Source organism: Pongo abelii, chromosome 5 (assembly GCF_028885655.2).
Source record: "Pongo abelii isolate AG06213 chromosome 5, NHGRI_mPonAbe1-v2.0_pri, whole genome shotgun sequence".
NCBI classification, from domain to species: domain Eukaryota; kingdom Metazoa; phylum Chordata; class Mammalia; order Primates; family Hominidae; genus Pongo; species Pongo abelii.
In genome coordinates this window covers 33,447,927-33,464,359 of record NC_071990.2, presented here as the reverse complement: position 1 = coordinate 33,464,359, position 16,433 = coordinate 33,447,927, and the positions used below count along the sequence as shown (strand labels likewise).

At 50.9% G+C, this 16,433-nt stretch overlaps 1 protein-coding gene across 1 annotated transcript; it reads right to left on the bottom strand.

The window, feature by feature from the left end:
* Positions 1 to 10,734: 10,734 nt before the first annotated feature.
* RING1 (ring finger protein 1) lies at positions 10,735 to 16,056 on the bottom strand. The gene is made up of 7 exons (XM_002809147.4): positions 14,785 to 16,056; positions 14,542 to 14,677; positions 13,656 to 13,816; positions 13,312 to 13,527; positions 11,901 to 12,290; positions 11,451 to 11,724; positions 10,735 to 11,154 (listed from the first exon to the last, which is right to left on the bottom strand). The coding sequence occupies exons 2-7, from the start codon at positions 14,617 to 14,619 to the stop codon at positions 11,053 to 11,055; spliced, it is 1,221 nt and encodes a 406-aa protein (XP_002809193.1). The 5' UTR covers positions 14,620 to 14,677; positions 14,785 to 16,056; the 3' UTR covers positions 10,735 to 11,052.
* Positions 16,057 to 16,433: the final 377 nt, after the last annotated feature.

The following is a 16,433-nucleotide window of genomic DNA, read 5'->3' as shown; positions in this document are numbered from 1 at the left end:
TCTTATATGTCTGTTTTTGTTCCAGAACCATGCTGTTTTTATTAGTATAGCTTTGTGGCAGCTTCTGAAATTAGGTAGTGTGATGGCTCTAGCTTTGTTCCTTTTGCTCAAGATTGCTTTGGCCATTTTGGTCCTTGTCTTTTGTGGTTCTATATGAATCTTAGGATTTTTTTTCTATTTCTGTGAAAATGTCATTGGAATTTTGATAGAGTTTGGGCGGAATCTACAGTTTGGGGTAGTGTGGACATTTTAACAATATTAATCTTTCCAATCCATTAATATGGAATATCTTTCCATTTATTTGTGTCTTTAATTTGTTTCTTCCGTGCTTTATGATTTTCAGTGTACAGATTTCTCACTTTTGATTAAATTTATTCCTAAGTATATATTTTTGATGCTATTATAAATGAGATTGCTTTCTTGATTTCTTTTTTGGTTGGTGCATTATTAGTATACAGTAATGCTACTGACTTTTGAATATTGATTTTGTATCCTGCAACTTTACTGAATTTATTAGTTCTAATAGTTTTCTTGGTGGTATCTTTAGGGATTTCTCTATATAAGATCATATCATCTACAAAGTGACAATTTAACTTCTTTCTTTCCAATTTAGATGCCTAGGGAGCATCAGTGGCTCAAGCTGGCTGTCCTGGCGCACAGGGAGGCGAGGCTATGCGTTCAAGGCCAACCTGGTCAACATTGACCAGTTTGGATGTCTTGTATTTCTTTCTCTTGCCTATCTGTTCTGACTAGAACTTCTAGTACTATATTGAATAGAAATGGTAGGAATGGTCATCCTTGTCTTGTTCCTGATCTTAGAGGAAAATCTTTTAACTTTTCATGATTATGTATGATGTTAGCTGTGGGTCTGTCATATATGGGCTTTATTGTGTTGAGATACAATTTTTCTATACCTAATTTGCTAAGAATTTGTATCATGAAAGGATGTTAAATTTTGTCAAACGCCTTTCCTCCATCTATTGATATAATCATATAGTGTTCTTCATTTTGTTAACTGCTTGTACTTTTAAAATTTTGTATAAGAAATCCTTCTCTATTCTGATATCATCAATATATGATCTTATATTTTCTTTGAACAGTTTTCAGTTTTGCTTTTCACTCTAGCTACCTGAAATTTACTTCTGGGTAGGATGTAATGTAGAATTTATTTTTCATGTGTGTGTTTGGATAGCCAGTTAACTCAAAACCATTGAACTTTCCCACTGATTTATGTCACTTCCATTATATGCCAAGTCTCATATCTTTGAGGGTCTGTATTAGTCCATTCTTGCACTGCTATAGATAAATACCTGAGATCAGGTAATTTATAAAGTTTAATTGGCTCATAGTTCCACAGGCTGTATAGGAAGCATGGCTGGGGAGGCCTCAGGAAACTTACAATCATGTCTTACGTGGCTGGAGCAGGAGGAAGAGAGGGAAGAGGTGCCACACACTTTTTTTTTTTTTTTTTTTTTGAGACAGAGTCTTGCTCTGTTACCCAGGCTGGATTGCAGTGGCACAATCTCAGTTCACTGTAACCTCCACCCTCTGGGCTCAAGCGATCCTCCCACTTCAGCCTCCTGAGTAGCTGGGACCACAGGCATGCATCACCATGCCCGGCTTTTTTTTTTTGTATTTTTGTAGAGATGATGTCTCATCATGTTGTCCAGGCTGGTCTTGACCTCCTGAGCTCAAGTGATCCTCCTGCCTCAGCCTCCCAAAGTGCTGGGATTATAGGCAAGAGCCACTGCACCTGCCCTCCACACACTTTTAAACAACCAGGTCTCATGATAACTTACTATCATGAGAACTGCACCCAGTGGGAAATCCATCTCCATGATCCAATCACCTCCCACCAGACCTCATCTCCAACAAAGGGGATTACAATTCGACATGAGATTTGGAGGGGGAGGGACAGAGATCCAAACCCTATTAGGATCTGACTCAAAAAAGTTTTGTTCTGTACTGTGGTCTATTTATGTGTGCATATACCAGGACTAGACTGTTTTAATCACTCTAGGTTTCAACCAGTAAACTTGTGACATATGGTTAGGCAAGGGATCTCATATTCTTCTGCTTCAAGTTTTTTTTTTCTTGGCCATTTACCCTTCCATAAGAATTTTAAGGCCGGTGCGGTGGCTCATGCCTGTAATCCCAGCACTTTAGGAGGCCGAGGCGGGCAGATCACGAGATCAGGAGTTCAAGACCAGCCTGACCAACATGGTGAAACCCCGTCTCTACTAAAAATACAAAAACATTAGCCGGGCGTGGTGGTGCGCACCTGTAATCCCAGCTACTCAGGGATCTGAGCCAGGAGAATCACTTGAACCTGGGAGGCGGAGCTTGCAGTGAGCCGAGATTGCACCATTGCATTCCAGCCTGGGCAACAGAGTGAGACTCCATCTCAAAAAAAAAGAAAAAAAAAAAAAAGAATTTTAAGAACAGTCTGTCAAGTTCCATAAAGTATCTGATTGGAGTTTTCTTAGAATTGTACTGAATTTTTAGATTTGAGAAAAATTATCAGCTTTATATCAAACTTCCGTCTTTATGAGTAGGGGATCTCTTCCTATCCTTTTATATCTTCTTTATGTTCTCTAATAAAACTTTATAATTTTCTCCATAAATATCATGCACAGACTTTGTTATATTTATTCCTAAGTATCTTATGATTTTTGTTATAACAAATGGTATTTTCTTTTTTTTTCTTTTTTTTGAGACGGAGTCTCGCTCCGTCGCCCAGGCTGGAGTGCAGTGGCATGATCTCCGCTCACTGCAAGCTCCGCCTACCGAGTTCACGCCATTCTCCTTTCTCAACCTCCCCAGTTGCTGGGACTACAGGTGCCTGCCAACTTGCCCAGCTAATTTTTTGTATTTTTAGTAGAGACGGGGTTTCACCATATTAGCCAGGACAGTCTTGATCTGCTGACCTCATGATCCGCCTGCCTTGGCCTCCCAAAGAGCTGGGATTACAGGCGTGAGCCACGATGCCTGGCCTAAAATGAAATCTTTTATCTGTTTATTGCTGTGGTGTCGGGATATTGATGTTTGTGTATTCTCCTTGCCCCCAGCAAGGAAATTGTTATTTCTAATAGTTTGTGGGTTCTTGTGAATTTTCTTTGTACAGTAAGCAATCTGTGTATAGTAATTTTCTATGTATAGTGATGGCTTTATTTCTTCTTTTTATTCTTGTATCACTTCAGACTTCTCGGGAGAAAGGTGAATAGAAACAGTAAAAACTGGTATCCTTGTCTTGACTTTGGAAGTTACTTTCTATTCCTAGTTAGCTAGATTAAAAAGATTAAAAGAGAAATAGACAGGTTCTCACTATACAGTGGTTACTCACAGCCTCAATCATAAAGCACTACAGCCTCAAACTCCCAGGGTCAACGAACCTTACCACCTTAGCCTCCCAAGTAGCTGGGACTACAGGCACAAGCCACCACACCTGGCTAATTTTTAAATATTTTGTAGTTCACTGCGGCACTGTTCACAATAGCAAAGACATGGAGTCAACCCAAATGCCCATCAATGAAAGACTAGATAAAGAAAACGTAGTATGCAGTCAGGCGTGGTGGCTCACACTTGTAATCCCAGCACTTTGAGAGGCTGAGGCGGGTGGATCAGGAGTTCAAGACAAGCCTGACCGACATAGTGAAACCCTGTCTCTACTAAAAATACAAAAAAATTAGCCAGGTGTGGTGGCAAATGCCTGTAATCCTAGCTACTCAGGAGGCTGAGGCAGGAGAATTTCTTGAACCCAGGAGGCAGAGGTTGCAGTGAGCTGAGATTGTGCCAATGCACTCCAGCCTGGGTGACAGAGTGAGACTCTATGTCAAAACGAAACAAAACAAAACAAAAATGCCGGGCACGGTGGCTCACACCTGTAATCCAGAACTTTGGGAGGCCAAGTTGGGCAGATCACAAGGTCAGAAGTTCATGACCAGCCTAGCCAACATGGTGAAATCCCGTCTCTACTAAAAATACAAAAATTAACAGGGCATGGTGGCACTCGCCTATAGTCCCAGCTACTTGGGAGGCTGAGGCAGAAGAATCGCTTGAACCCAGGAGGCAGAGGTTGCAGTGAGCTGAGATTGTGCCACTGCAGTCCAGTCTGGGTGACAGAGCAAGACACCATCTTAAAAAAAAGAAAAAAAAAAAGAAAATGTAGTATGCGTACACTATGGAATACTATGCAGCCATAAAAGGGAATGAGATCATGTCCTTTACAAGGATGTGGATGGAACTGGAAGCCACTATCTTCAGCAAACTAACACAGGAACAGAAAACCAAACACCACACGTCCTCACTTATAAGTGGGAGCTGAACGATGAAAACACCTGGACACATGTGGGTGGGGGGAACAATAACCCACTGAAGTCTGTCAGAAAGGGGAGTGGCAGGAGGGAGAGCATCAGGAAGAATAGCTAATGGATACCGGGCTTAATACCTAGGTGATGGGTTGACAGGTGCAGCAAACCATCATAGCACATGTTCACCTATGTAACAAACCTGAACATCCTGCACTTGTACTCCGGAACTTAAAATAAAAGTTGAAAAAATATTTTGTAGAGACGAGGTCTCACTATGTTGCCCAGGCTGGTCTTGAACTTTTGAGCTCAAACAATCCTCTTGCCTTGGCCTCCCAAAATTCTGGGATTTTAGCAGTGAGCCACTGCACCTGGCCTCCAGTTCTGGATCCTGCGCCTTGCCACATTATTCCATGCTGGCTTCTGAAGTCAATGAGGCAAAACCAGAAAGGGGAACTAAAAAGTTAAAGGGGGAGAGGGTCTCACGGGCAAGATGGAGGGAGCCTGGGATGAAGGCAGGGCTGTGGAGCTGAATGATGCCAGGAATTAAGGAGGAAGTAACAGTGTTAGGTAATAGCACATGGGATTCTTGGGCTGTAGCTACAGGAGGGAGAATCATGAGCTCAATTCATCACCTCTGAAATCCTGAAATATCTAGCCTCCTGCCCAGATCCTGGCATGAATGCATCTATTCAACCACTATTTATAAAGTATCCAGTGCTAGGTCCAGGGAGTGGCAAGAGTGAGCATCTGCAGTCATAGTCCCTGCCCTCAGGGAGCTTACATTCAATGGGGCAGACAGACATTAATTTGTACATAATCATCAACAAATGAAGAACTCCAACAGGGCCAAGTGCCTCTGAGGAAAGGTACACCTCAGTGTGAGCGCTCATAACAGGCGAATTTGACCCTGAAAAGAAGGTCAGGAAGCCTTCCCTGAGGCTGTTGAGAAGGTGAGGCCTGAAGAATGAAGAGGAGCTAAGAGGAGAGGAACAGAGGAAGGAGCCTTTCCAGCAGAGGGTCCAGCCTCCCTGGAGGCTCTGTGCAGGAGGAAGCACAAGGTGGACAGGAACTGGAGCACATGAGTGAGGGGGAGTGGTGGGAGACGAGGCTGGAGAGGAGGAGCCACCCCTCTCAGGGCCTTAGAGGTCAGGTTAAGGACTTGGGTCTTTAACCTAAGATCAATGGAAAACCACTGAATAGGTTTAAGGAGGTTGACTGAAACAATCAGATTTGCATTTTTAAAGGATCCCTCTTAGGTGTGTGTCATATTGTAGAGAAGGCCATTCCCAGCCTCTTCAGCTAGTGCAGTGACTCAGAGAAGGCCACATGGTCCACATGGTGGCTGGCTCAGGGATGTGGAGGGATGAAAACGAGTGGACAGACTTGAGATATATTAGAGCAGATAAAATGGATAGGACTAGGTGCTGGATTCAATATTGAGATGCTCATTCTAAACCGCCCCTACATCAAATCCTTCTAAGGCAGGGGCCATGCCACATGACTATGATACCCGGGTCCCAGAACAACTCCTGACACATGGTAGCCTCAATACACATTTCCCGAAAGGGTGGAAATGATTAGCAGTCTCTCAAGTAATCCTTTGACCTCTAAGGGTATTTAATTTCTTCTAGCATGTGTCAATAATCAACCTCCTTGGTACATCATAGGGAGAAATATTGCCGAGTTCCAAAGAGTATACTCTGGGGCAAGTTAATACAAGAATAAGGTCTCACTTACCCTATAACATGAAGAGTAACAGTAAACTTGCAAGAACAGGGCCTGGTGAAGCAAGGACTAGGCACAGGAAGATGGCTCATCAAATAGGGGTGCCGGGTGTAGTGTGAGCACCTGAGGCAGGAAGAACCCAGCAGCCTCTGGGGGTTGGGTGGGATTACTTGGGGGACTAGGATTGGATGGTAGGGGGTTGTCATGGAGATCTCTGGAAATTAAGTTATCTATTTTTTTTCTGTTTTTATTTTTATAAAAGAACGCTTAAGGGCATTTTTTTTCTTTGTTCTGTTTTGAGATAGAGGTTCACTCTGTTGCCCAGGCTGGAGTGCAGTGGCGTGATCTCAGCCACTGCAAACTCCGCCTCCCAGGTTCAAGTGATTCTCATGCCTTAACTTCCTGAGTAGCTGGGATTACAGGCATGGGCCACCACGCCTTGCTAATTTTTGTGTTTTTTGTATAGCCAGGGTTTTGCCATGTTGGTCAGGCTGGTCTTGAACTCCTGGCCTCAAGTAATCCACCTACCTTGGCTTCCCAAAGTGTTGGAATTACAGCCATGAGCCGTCATGCCCAGCCTAAGCTATCTCTTTAAAATGACCCTTCAAGAAAGTCCCAAGGAGTCTAATCCATCCAGGACAACAGCAGGTCTGAGACAGCCTGGTGAAATTTCTCTGATGGAGGACAGGAGATGGAAAAGTGCCCCAAGACCTCTCATTTATATAAAAAACAAAATATTTTAAGACACTGAGAAGTATGGATTCTTCTCCAGAGAAAACTTTTCCTGGCCTGGGAGCTCCCTCAGGACTTTGCACTTTGGTCTAGAGTGAAGTGGACCTGGCCATTCCAGCTTTGAGTGGGTTCAGGCGAGACACTCGAGCTACCCCTTATGGTTGCTCTGAAGGTCACCCTGGCTGGGAGTGGGTGGAGCTCTGCTTTGTTATGCCTCCCACAGGTGGAGGAAGTCTGTCTCTGAGGCTGCCCTGCCACCCTCATAGAGCGCTGCAGGTTGGGGGCGGTGATGCAGCCACAGGGGCTCTGATTCCCTGCCTCCCCACTGTGTTCATCTCATTCCTCCCCACATGTGAGGCCTGGCGTCAAGGCAGGTGGGTGTTCCAAGTGAAACCACAGCCACAGAGGCAAGCAGTAGAGCCTGTCCCTGATGTGGCCTTGGTGATGCTGCACCAGCCTGAGGCTGTATCAGAAACCGTGCCTACAGCGTTTGCTTCTGCAGACTTGCTGGTGCTGCACCAGCCCTGAGCAATGTCCAAAGCCCTTGCCTCACTGGTCACTGTGATGGGGACACCCCCAGGTATGGTTCTGCTGCTGGTGTTGCAGGTTGGAGTGGGGGCCAGCAGCCTCATCTACCACAAGAAGGCTTAGGTGGCACAGATGTAAGGCTGCTTGCCTGTGTATAGAGTGGCAGGCTGCAGCGGGCTGGAGCTCTGGGGAGAAACCCTTGCCACGCTGGTGGCAGTGATTGGGTTCAGGCAGGTGTGTGCCACAGTGCTGGGCCAGGTGTGAGCTGTGGCAAGAGCTGTGGCCACTCTTTCTGCAGGAGTAGGGCCTATCACCTGTGTGAAAGTGTTCGTACAGGGCCAGGTGGGCTCCTTGGCTGGAGTACTTCCTATATTAGGGGGAGGAGAAGGGCCCCTTGCCCAGGCTGTGCTGAGAGAAGTGAGAGCAGTGGGAAGAGACTCCACATTCCAGGCAGGAAATTTGAGTGGATTTGTGGGTGGAGATGGCGGTCCTGGGTAGGGGAGTTGGGGAAGGGTTGGTTGTGACAGCTGCCGGGTAAAGGAGTGCCATAGTAGGTAGAGGGCTGGGCCTGTCCTCTCTTCTCCTCCTCCTCTTCCTTTGCTCCCAGCCTGCAGGGAGAGGGGAGAGAGGTGAGAGCAGCATGGGGAAGGAGGAAGCAGAGGAGACAGAGGTGGGAGAGGAGAGGCTAAGCCCCACATCCAACTGAAGAAGTGGTTGGCGGTTTCAGCCGCACCTCCCTCCTCGCTGAGGTGGACTGTGAAGGTGGAGAAGCCCAGAGCACAGCCTCCTGTGAGCAGCTTCCCAGGGTGTTGAGGGCTGCCAGGCAAGGACAGGGCCCTCAGAGTTAGGCCTTGCCTGGGCAGGGGTCTCCTGGGGGAACCTTCCCTCAGGGCCCTGAGGCTCTGGGCTCCAGAGCTCAGCTTCCGCATTCAGATACATGGTCTGCTCTGCTTTGGAGACTGAGAAGCCTGAGAGGTAAAGATCGTGCTGGGTGGTAGGTAGGGTAAGGGAGAGGGAGTTTCCCCCAATCTCCCTCACCCACTGCAGAAAGTCTTCTCTGTTTCCTTCCCCAGCCCAGCCCCACCTCCTCTGTGAGGCCGCTCCTGACCTTCCTACTGGCCTGCAGTGATCCTCCTGCTTGGGAGTCACAGAGCACCCCCGCACGGGCCCTTTGCCATTCTTTACAGTATAAGGCAAGGCCATAACATTTTGTGGGGCATCTTCTGCAGTGTCCTCAGCCTTGTGTGAACATCAGAAGCACATGGAGGGCTTGGGAAAATGCAATTGCTGGCCCCACCTCCAGTTTCTTAAACAGCAGATCTGGGGCGGGGCCCAAGAATTTGCATTTCTAACAAGTTGCCAGGCGATGCTGATGCTGCTAGTCTGGGATCCACACTGGGAGAGCCACTGATCTGTTAGGCATGTAACTTTACTTGTATTATCTCTAAATTCTCAGGGCAACCTGTTACTCTCCCCCATTTTGCAGATGAAGAAACAGAGGGAAGACCCAGTGCCTTGTGCAAGGTGGCTCAGTTTGTAAGTGGCAGAGCTGATTTGAACCCAGGTTTGTCTGACTCTAATACTGTATCAACCCTCCTTCCTCTACCCTGTTCTTCTGCATTGTCAACTATTCCACATGTATCTTGTTCCTCAACAAAATAGTAACGTTTTCTTTTGCATACTTTGTATCTCTCACCTTGCCTGACCCAGTAATACAGGCTTGATTGGGAGGGACTGAAGGACTTGGAAAGGAAATGCCCCAGTGGAGCCAGGATGGAAATGGGTTCCTCTGTGTCTCCCACATGGTGTCACCTAAATAAACAGCCATGTCTGTGAGGTTCAGTCATGGGGAGAGGAGGGCAAGAGAGCACTCGCACCAAGCGATGGGGGTGAGGGGGGCACGAAAGGATGTGATAGAGAGTGGGGCGTGTGGGGCGAAGGTGAGGACTGGGGACCCGGGGGGGTGCAGGCTGTTTCAGAGTGAAGGCAGGACGGGCAGCAGAGACAGAGAAGAGGCTGCCGGGTGGTTAGGGCTGCGGAGGACAAGGAGGGTCAGGACAGACGATCCCGGCAGCCCTTGGAGCCAGAAGAGAAGTCAGGTTAACTCCAGACTTTTGGCTTCCACCTCTGCATCTCACCTGACTCCTCCCCACCTGCTTCTCTACCCTGAAACTCCAGGAACAACACCCACCTGCCTCCCACTACAACTTCCCCTTATACTGTACACCTCCTGGATGCTTGGGGTCCGGGAGGAGGGCAGTCAGGATCACGGGTTCCAGGGAAGTGGCTGTAGAAAGGGGCTCCTACGAGGGTAGAAGTGGGTGTTGTCTGCTTCTGCGGGAAAGGGGCCAGCCAGCCCAACTGGTCCGCAGTACTTGCTGGGGCTGGAGGATGCCCCCCTGCATCTGCGGGGTTGAGGGCACCGGAGAGGAGGCGAACAAACGAGAAATCCCAAGGGTGGAGAAGGGAGCCATGGGATCGGCGGGCGGGCCGCGCAGCTGCGGAACTGGGAGGGCCAAGCGGGCTTTAGGGGGAAACACGGCCGGCTCCTCTGCCAGTGAGACAGAGAACTGAGCAAGGGGGAGGAATTTGGGGCCAGAGGGGCTGGGGGTACCCAGAGCAGAGGAAACAGGAAGTGAGGGGCAGAGAGGTTGCGGGTGGTGGAAGGAACAGCAGTCGGTTCTGGAGAGGCGATTCATCTTCCTCGAATGCCTGCACTGCCCCGGACAGGGAGTGCAGTCGTGCGCCCTGTCCCCCCAGCCTCAGGCTTTGGTTCCCAGCCCCGCTCGCGGAACTCGAGGCCAGTAAGGCAGCCGCAGCTTTCCTTGATGCCCCCACTCCCCTGCTCTCAGCCGCTGCCTGGACGAGCACAGAACTAGTGTTCCCGAGCGGCCCTCCCTCCGCTCAGCCCCGCTGCCCGGCGGGCAAAGGCTGTGCACTCACACTCCGAGTCTGCAGCCCAGCCCGCCCTTTTTTGGGAGGTGGCCCGGGGACTGGGATGTCGAACAGGGAGCTTCTCCGCAGCCCTCTCCACCTCCCTCCCTCTTTCCAGCTATAGAATCCGGCTGCTTGCAGTGACTTCCAAACATCACGGTCCTTCCCACATCTACAAACATCCCTTTCTCTTTCGAGCCATTTTCCTGCTTTCCCTTTGGTGTTGAAACCCTGGATTTCAGCCTGGGCGACTCAGGTTTTAGGGGGAAAGTTTGGGGTCCAACTTGGCACCTCTGTTTTTTATCCTCTCTTCCAGCTTCATAGGTGGTTCCTATTTTCATACATATTTGCTAATTTGGAGTTTCCGACGACATATCTCGAATAACCCGACATTTTCTCCCCATTTCCAAGGCTGATTTTACATTATTTCTAGGCGTCCCTCCCCAATCTATTTTCCTTTCTTTTTCTTGTATACCCCTGATAAACAGACACACAGAACTGCAGGTTTCAAAGAGGAAAAAAGCAAGTTTGTTGTTGGTAGGCGGGTGTGAAGGGGAGGGTTCTTCACCTTCTCCAACACCTTGTATAGATGGGAGGTTGCAGGGCAATAGAAAAGGCAGCAGATGGGGGCGTGTTTTGCCCCACTCTGTACAATATAGAAGAATCTCATATAGATACTTTGTATAAAAGCCACGTGTCCTCATTTGTGTCCTCTTTGTTGGCTGGCTGGGCTGGGGGTACTGGGGGACAAAGAAGCTGGGGTGATAGACCAGGACACAGGGATACCCCATGGTCCCCTTCCTCTGGCTGTCCCCTGGTGGGGTCACTTTGGATCCTTGGTGGGAGCATAGCACAGCTCCAGTGGCCGGGACACCTTCCAGAATTTCTCATTCACCAGCTCCAGGGTCAGCGAGCCATTCAACGTCTGAGGAGGGGGTAAAAGGCAGAGAGGGGGAAAAAAGAGAAGAAAGTTGGAGAAGATGGAAAAGGAAATGAATGAGAGGCAAAAGGTGACCAAGGGAGGAGGAAAGAAAAAAGGAATAATAAAAGGGATAGGGCAAAAAAGAACATGGATGATGGGAAAGGAGAGGGGACACAGAAAGAGATGGAGGATGTATAGGGGAAGAGTGCTGATGAGTTAGACCAGGCTCATGGTTCTATGTGGCCCAGACCACCCTCCCTCCTCTCCCCTCTTCTACCACTGCCCTCAGAAGCTCTCACCGTGAACGCCCCGCCTCCAGGTGCGATGTAGATGGTGTACTGCTTTTCACTGACGCCCTCTAGGCTGGGCAAAGCAGGCTCCTCAGGACCGTCACCTCCTCCGGCACCCCCACCCTCCCCGCCACCCCCATCAGGTCCTCCGGTGTCAGAGGCGCCCCCTCCAGGCCCTCCTGGCTCCCCTGCTTCCTGCTGTTGCCTCCGCTCGAGGGCAATGCGCAGGGCCAAGTACTTGGAGAGATGGTCCACTGTGGCATTCCCAGTTGTCTTCACATACCTGGAATGGGAGAACAGGCTTAGAGCCAGGGCGCCTCAGATGGGGACTGGAGGTAGGGGCTTTCCAAAATGGATTCTGGGTTGGGGTGGTATTTTGGGTTCGGGCAAAGCCCACTTTGATGGAAATCTATGTGATCTTTGGTTTCTCAGTGGCTGGGGAAAGACAGGGCTCCTCACCTAGTCTGGCAGTATTCTCCCTTCTCCACGAGCAGGGGGTGAGGCCGGAACACGAGCTCAATTTCTCCACCTGGCTCCGGGGGGCTGGGGGCCCCAGGAGGGCTTGGGGGGCCCAGCGTTCCCCCTCCCAGAGTCCCTCCCCGGTCACCAGAGTCTTCTGAACCGGCACCCCCACCCACCCCACCAGTGCCACCTCCCCCTGTCCCTACACTGCTCCCCCCTGCGCCCCCTCCACGGGGTCGCTTGGGAGCAGGGCCTGGGGCAGAGTCAGGGGCGGAGTCTGAGCTTACATCTTCTCCATCCCCTTCTCCCTCCCCGGGCTCTCCTTCCCCCCCACTCATCGCTGTGGTCTGATCTGACCCGGGTATCGGCCGCCTCACACGCTGGGCCCTGTAGAAGCAAGTGGTTAAGGTTAGAAAGCATCCAGGATAAAGGGCTTAGACTTTAAACTTCAGAGAATTAAGAGATAAGAAAAATCCTAATGACGATACCTAATATTTATTAAACACAATGTGCTAAGCACTCTACGAAGTGTTTTGCACCAATCCCCTCACCTAATACAATGAACCCTATGACACAGGTAATTATATTACCTCTGTTTTATGGCTGAGGAAACTGAGGCTTAGAGAGGTTAAGTAACTTGTTAGTGATCATAGGCTGTCACCTCTCAAAGTGCAGTAGCAGCATAGACATCCCCTGGGAGCTTGTGAAATGCAGACTCTTGGGCCCAACTCTAGACCTACTGAATCAGAGTTTGCATCTGAGAATCTACAGGTAATCTGGATACACATGAAAGACTGAAAGATGCTGGCCTAGGAGGTGATTTAACTTCCAGCAGTATGAATCCGGAGCTTATTCTCAAAATCGCTCTACTGTTCTAACTTCTAGAAAGTCATGGGGTAAACTACATTTTTCCTTCTTTTTGTTTTTTGAGACAGGGCCTTGTTCTGTCGCCCAGGCTGGAGTGCAGTGTGCAGTGGTGTGATCATGGTTCACTGCAGCATCCACTTCCTTCCTAGGCTCAAGTGATCCTCTTACCTCAGCCTCCCAAGTAGGCAGCACTACAGGCATGTGCCACCATGCCCAGCTAAATGTTTAATTTGTTGTAGAGATGAGGTTTTCCTATGTTATTCAAGATGGTCTCAAACTCTGGGCTCAAGTGATCCTCCCATCCTCACCTCCCAAAGTGCTGGGATTACAGATGTGAGTCACTGTGCCCAGCCCTATATTTTTCTTAAGAATAGCAGGGCCAGTTGTTTACTAAGAAACTGCAATTTACACCCATGATTTCCAGCCCTAATGATCAGTCTGTGGTCAGCTCCTAGGATGCCGAGGCTTAGAAGCTAGCAGGCAACAAGGACTGACCCACAGACCCATCCCACCAGTCCTGCTTCTCTCCTGACCCTCACACCTGTGCATGGCCTGCATGCGTAGCCCCTCCTCAATGCTGGAGCTCAATGCCTGCTGGTTGTGCAGGCGGCTCAGGCGGATAAGCACTCGGTCCTGATGGGCCTCGTATTCCTCCCGGCTAGGATAGATCTTAGAGATCAGGGCATCGAAGTTGGGGTCTGGCCGTAGGGATCGCTTGGACACCAGCTTCTTTCGGCAGGTAGGACACTCCTTGTTCCTGGGGTAGGAGAAGGGAAGCCCTGAGTGGTCAGTCAAGGGAACTGAAGCCTAGGCTGAACCAAGACCAGTGAGAGGGCCCTAACTTTGTACCCCTTCATCTCATCTCAAACATGTCTCTCCTATTACCCGCTCCGTAGGGCTGTGACAATGCAGTCAGAGCAGAATCTGTGGAGGCACTCCTTGGTGGTCATCGTATTCTTCAGCATGTCCAGGCAGATAGGGCACATGAGTTCTGAATGCAGTGACCGAGGGGAAACAGCAATCTCTGTGCCATCCATTATGGCTTCCTGAAGGCATCAGTAAGTAGAAAGGTGGTGTGGGTTAGAGGGAAAAGGGTTTTAGAAACAGCAGCCCATAAAATAAGAGTTTTGAGAAATACAGTGAGAAGACCCATGTTGGTCTCTATAGGAGACAAGAATTCTGAGAAAGAGAAGGACTGATGACTTGGAGCAAATGGAGAAAAGACAGACTTTAGTGTCCATTAACTAAGAGTAGGAGCTTTGGAATAGGAGGATCTGAGGTGGCTAAGTGGCCTAGGAGTGAAGATGGCACAAATCTGTGGTTGGGAAAAACTATTCAACAAATTTTTTTAAAGTCCTGGTGCTACCTGTATTAGAACCCCACAGGGTGCCTGTTAAAAATTCAGATTCTGAGAACCCAATTCACTACTGAATCAGAATGTTGGGGGGCATGAAGCTCTGCTTTTAATAAACTCCCAAAGTGAGTCTTACATGCACTGACTTATGACACTGAATGAGGAACAGGGAAGGTAATTTTTGTGTTTGCGATCTTTCAAATGAAGATAATAATACTTGCTCCACCTCTCTGGCAGGGTTGTTTTGAGGATTAAATGAGATAAATGCGAAAGTGCTTTGGAAAGATTAAGGTGATTCAAAGGTAGGGCCAGGCAGGGCAGAATAGAGCAAATTATGGAAAAGAAGCTGTTTGATGGGGTCTGTGGATATAAGGGTTTGGGGGAGGAGGTAAGCCTGAAAGGGAGAATGCCTGTCACCTGCGGGGTCCGGTGCAGCTCATACAGACTCAGTTCCCACGTTTTGCTGGCATTCTGGGCATTCGCCGGCGTCGTCATGGTGACCGGGCGCAGACCCCCCACCAGGGCTCCACAGCCGAGGAGGAGGCGAGGAAGGCTGGGGGTGGGGGGAAGGGGAGGAGGGCGTTAGGGGGCCGCCCCTCGCGCAGACCCCGCCCCTCCAGAAGCGCCCCTCTCCGCCCCCGCGCCGGCACTGCCCCTCACCCAGCTCCAGCCGTTCGCGCTCCCGCCGCCGCCGCGCCTCTCCCTAGACCCGGGCTCCTGGGCCAAGTTCGCTCGGTCCGCAACCGCTGCTCAGACAGCAGCTCCCGCCACCGCCGCCGCCATGGCCGGGGCGCTGGGGCGCTACGTCACTTCCGCCTGCTCCTCCGCTACACCCGCCCCCCCACCCCTGGCCGGCGGAGACGTCACCCACCATTCGCGGCGCGGGTGGGACGGGACGTGGACGCCGAGGTTCTCCCGCCCACGGGACGGGCTTGTCCCGCGTGAGGATCCTGCGTCCCGGGAGTTCTGCGCGACTTAGTGAACCACGGTCTCCGCCCCCGGCCCAGCACCGTCGCGCGGCCAACATCCTTAGCTTCGGTTCCCCTCCCGAGGCCCCCACGCGGGGCCTCAGCTCCGGGGGGCGGGGCCTGGAATATCTGGGACCCCAGGAGGGGACAGAGGGCTGGTGAAAAGGGCTACCTCCCCCACTCTGCGTACCCTGGCGACTCTGGGGATCAACCCCCCTCACTTCTCCGTAACCCCCATTCCAGGATCCCGGGGAAAAAGGCTGCAAAAGATCTTCTGCCGCTTTAGCCTTCCAGTCCTGAGAACACACCTAGGTCCCGATGTGCCCGGGATTCCCCTTACCACCCTGGGGACTCCCTCCACCCTCCGCTTTGGCTCTCTCTAGACCCTCCGACCCATTCTCCCGCTCGAGGTTTGGGGGCGGCGGCTCGGGACGTCCAGACTCAACTCTCGGCCGGGGCCATAGACTCGAGAATTGCGTTTGGACAATCAGGAGCCGCGGCCCGGGGCGGGGAAGGGAGGGAGGCGCACGGGAGGAACGGGGGAATGGAGACACCACGCGGAAACAGGGACACACACAAGATGGGGCTCCCATTGGGAAGGGGGGGTACGCGTGTGGGTGGGGTACACAGGGGCAGAATGTCTGGAGTGGGAAGTGGGCAGAAGCCTCTTCCAGGACTCTAAGAGTAAACGAAGGGGATGGGGAGGAAAGAGAAGAGGAAGGGGCAGAGCGATCCCCATTGAGTGTAGGGAATGAGAGGGATACGGGGCGAGGGGGTGGGGGGCAGTTAGAGACCCTGATGGGCATCTTGTCCCCGCCCAAGCTGAGGCTCCCGGACTTGGGCTGCGGCTGCCAGGGGGTGGCCTGTCTCTGGGACAAGGCAGCAGTGGGTGCCCTCGCCCCCCACCCCAGTTCCCCCCTACTTCCCTGTCCTCTCCTTCAGTCCGTGGCCAGTCCTTATGTGGGCGCCAGAGTCGATTAGCGCAGACCCCCCTCCCATTCCTCCTCCTCTTCCCAGCCCCCTCCCTCCTGCTCTCTCCAGTCCCTTTCATCGGCTGGTTCATTCCCCTAATCCTGGCCCCCTCCCCTAATCCCCCCCATCCGACCCCAGGCCGGCTGCAGCTATTGTAAGGTGGAGAGAAAGGGGAGGGGGGGACTCAGAGAAAGGAGAGGGGTGGGGGAGGGCCACCTGTTCCAAGACCCCCTTTCAAGGCCAGACTGGACACCAAGATGGGGCCATGAACAAATCACCCTTGGGGACCATAAGAACCCAGGGAGTTGGGGGGAGGGGACTTGTGCTGCAGAACCAGTGGAAAGGGGTGACGCATGAACCCCTCCCTCC

Excerpts from the sequence above, each read along its gene's own strand:
- RING1 (XM_002809147.4), bottom strand. The coding sequence starts at position 14,619 with ATGACGACGCCGGCGAATGCCCAGAATGCCAGCAAAACGTGGGAACTG. Across the intron at positions 12,291-13,311 it reads CGCATGCAGGCCATGCACAG|GGCCCAGCGTGTGAGGCGGC; the intron begins GTGTGAGGGTCA and ends TTGCTTCTACAG. Across the intron at positions 11,155-11,450 it reads CTGGAGGCGGGGCGTTCACG|ACGTTGAATGGCTCGCTGAC; the intron begins GTGAGAGCTTCT and ends CCCCCTCCTCAG.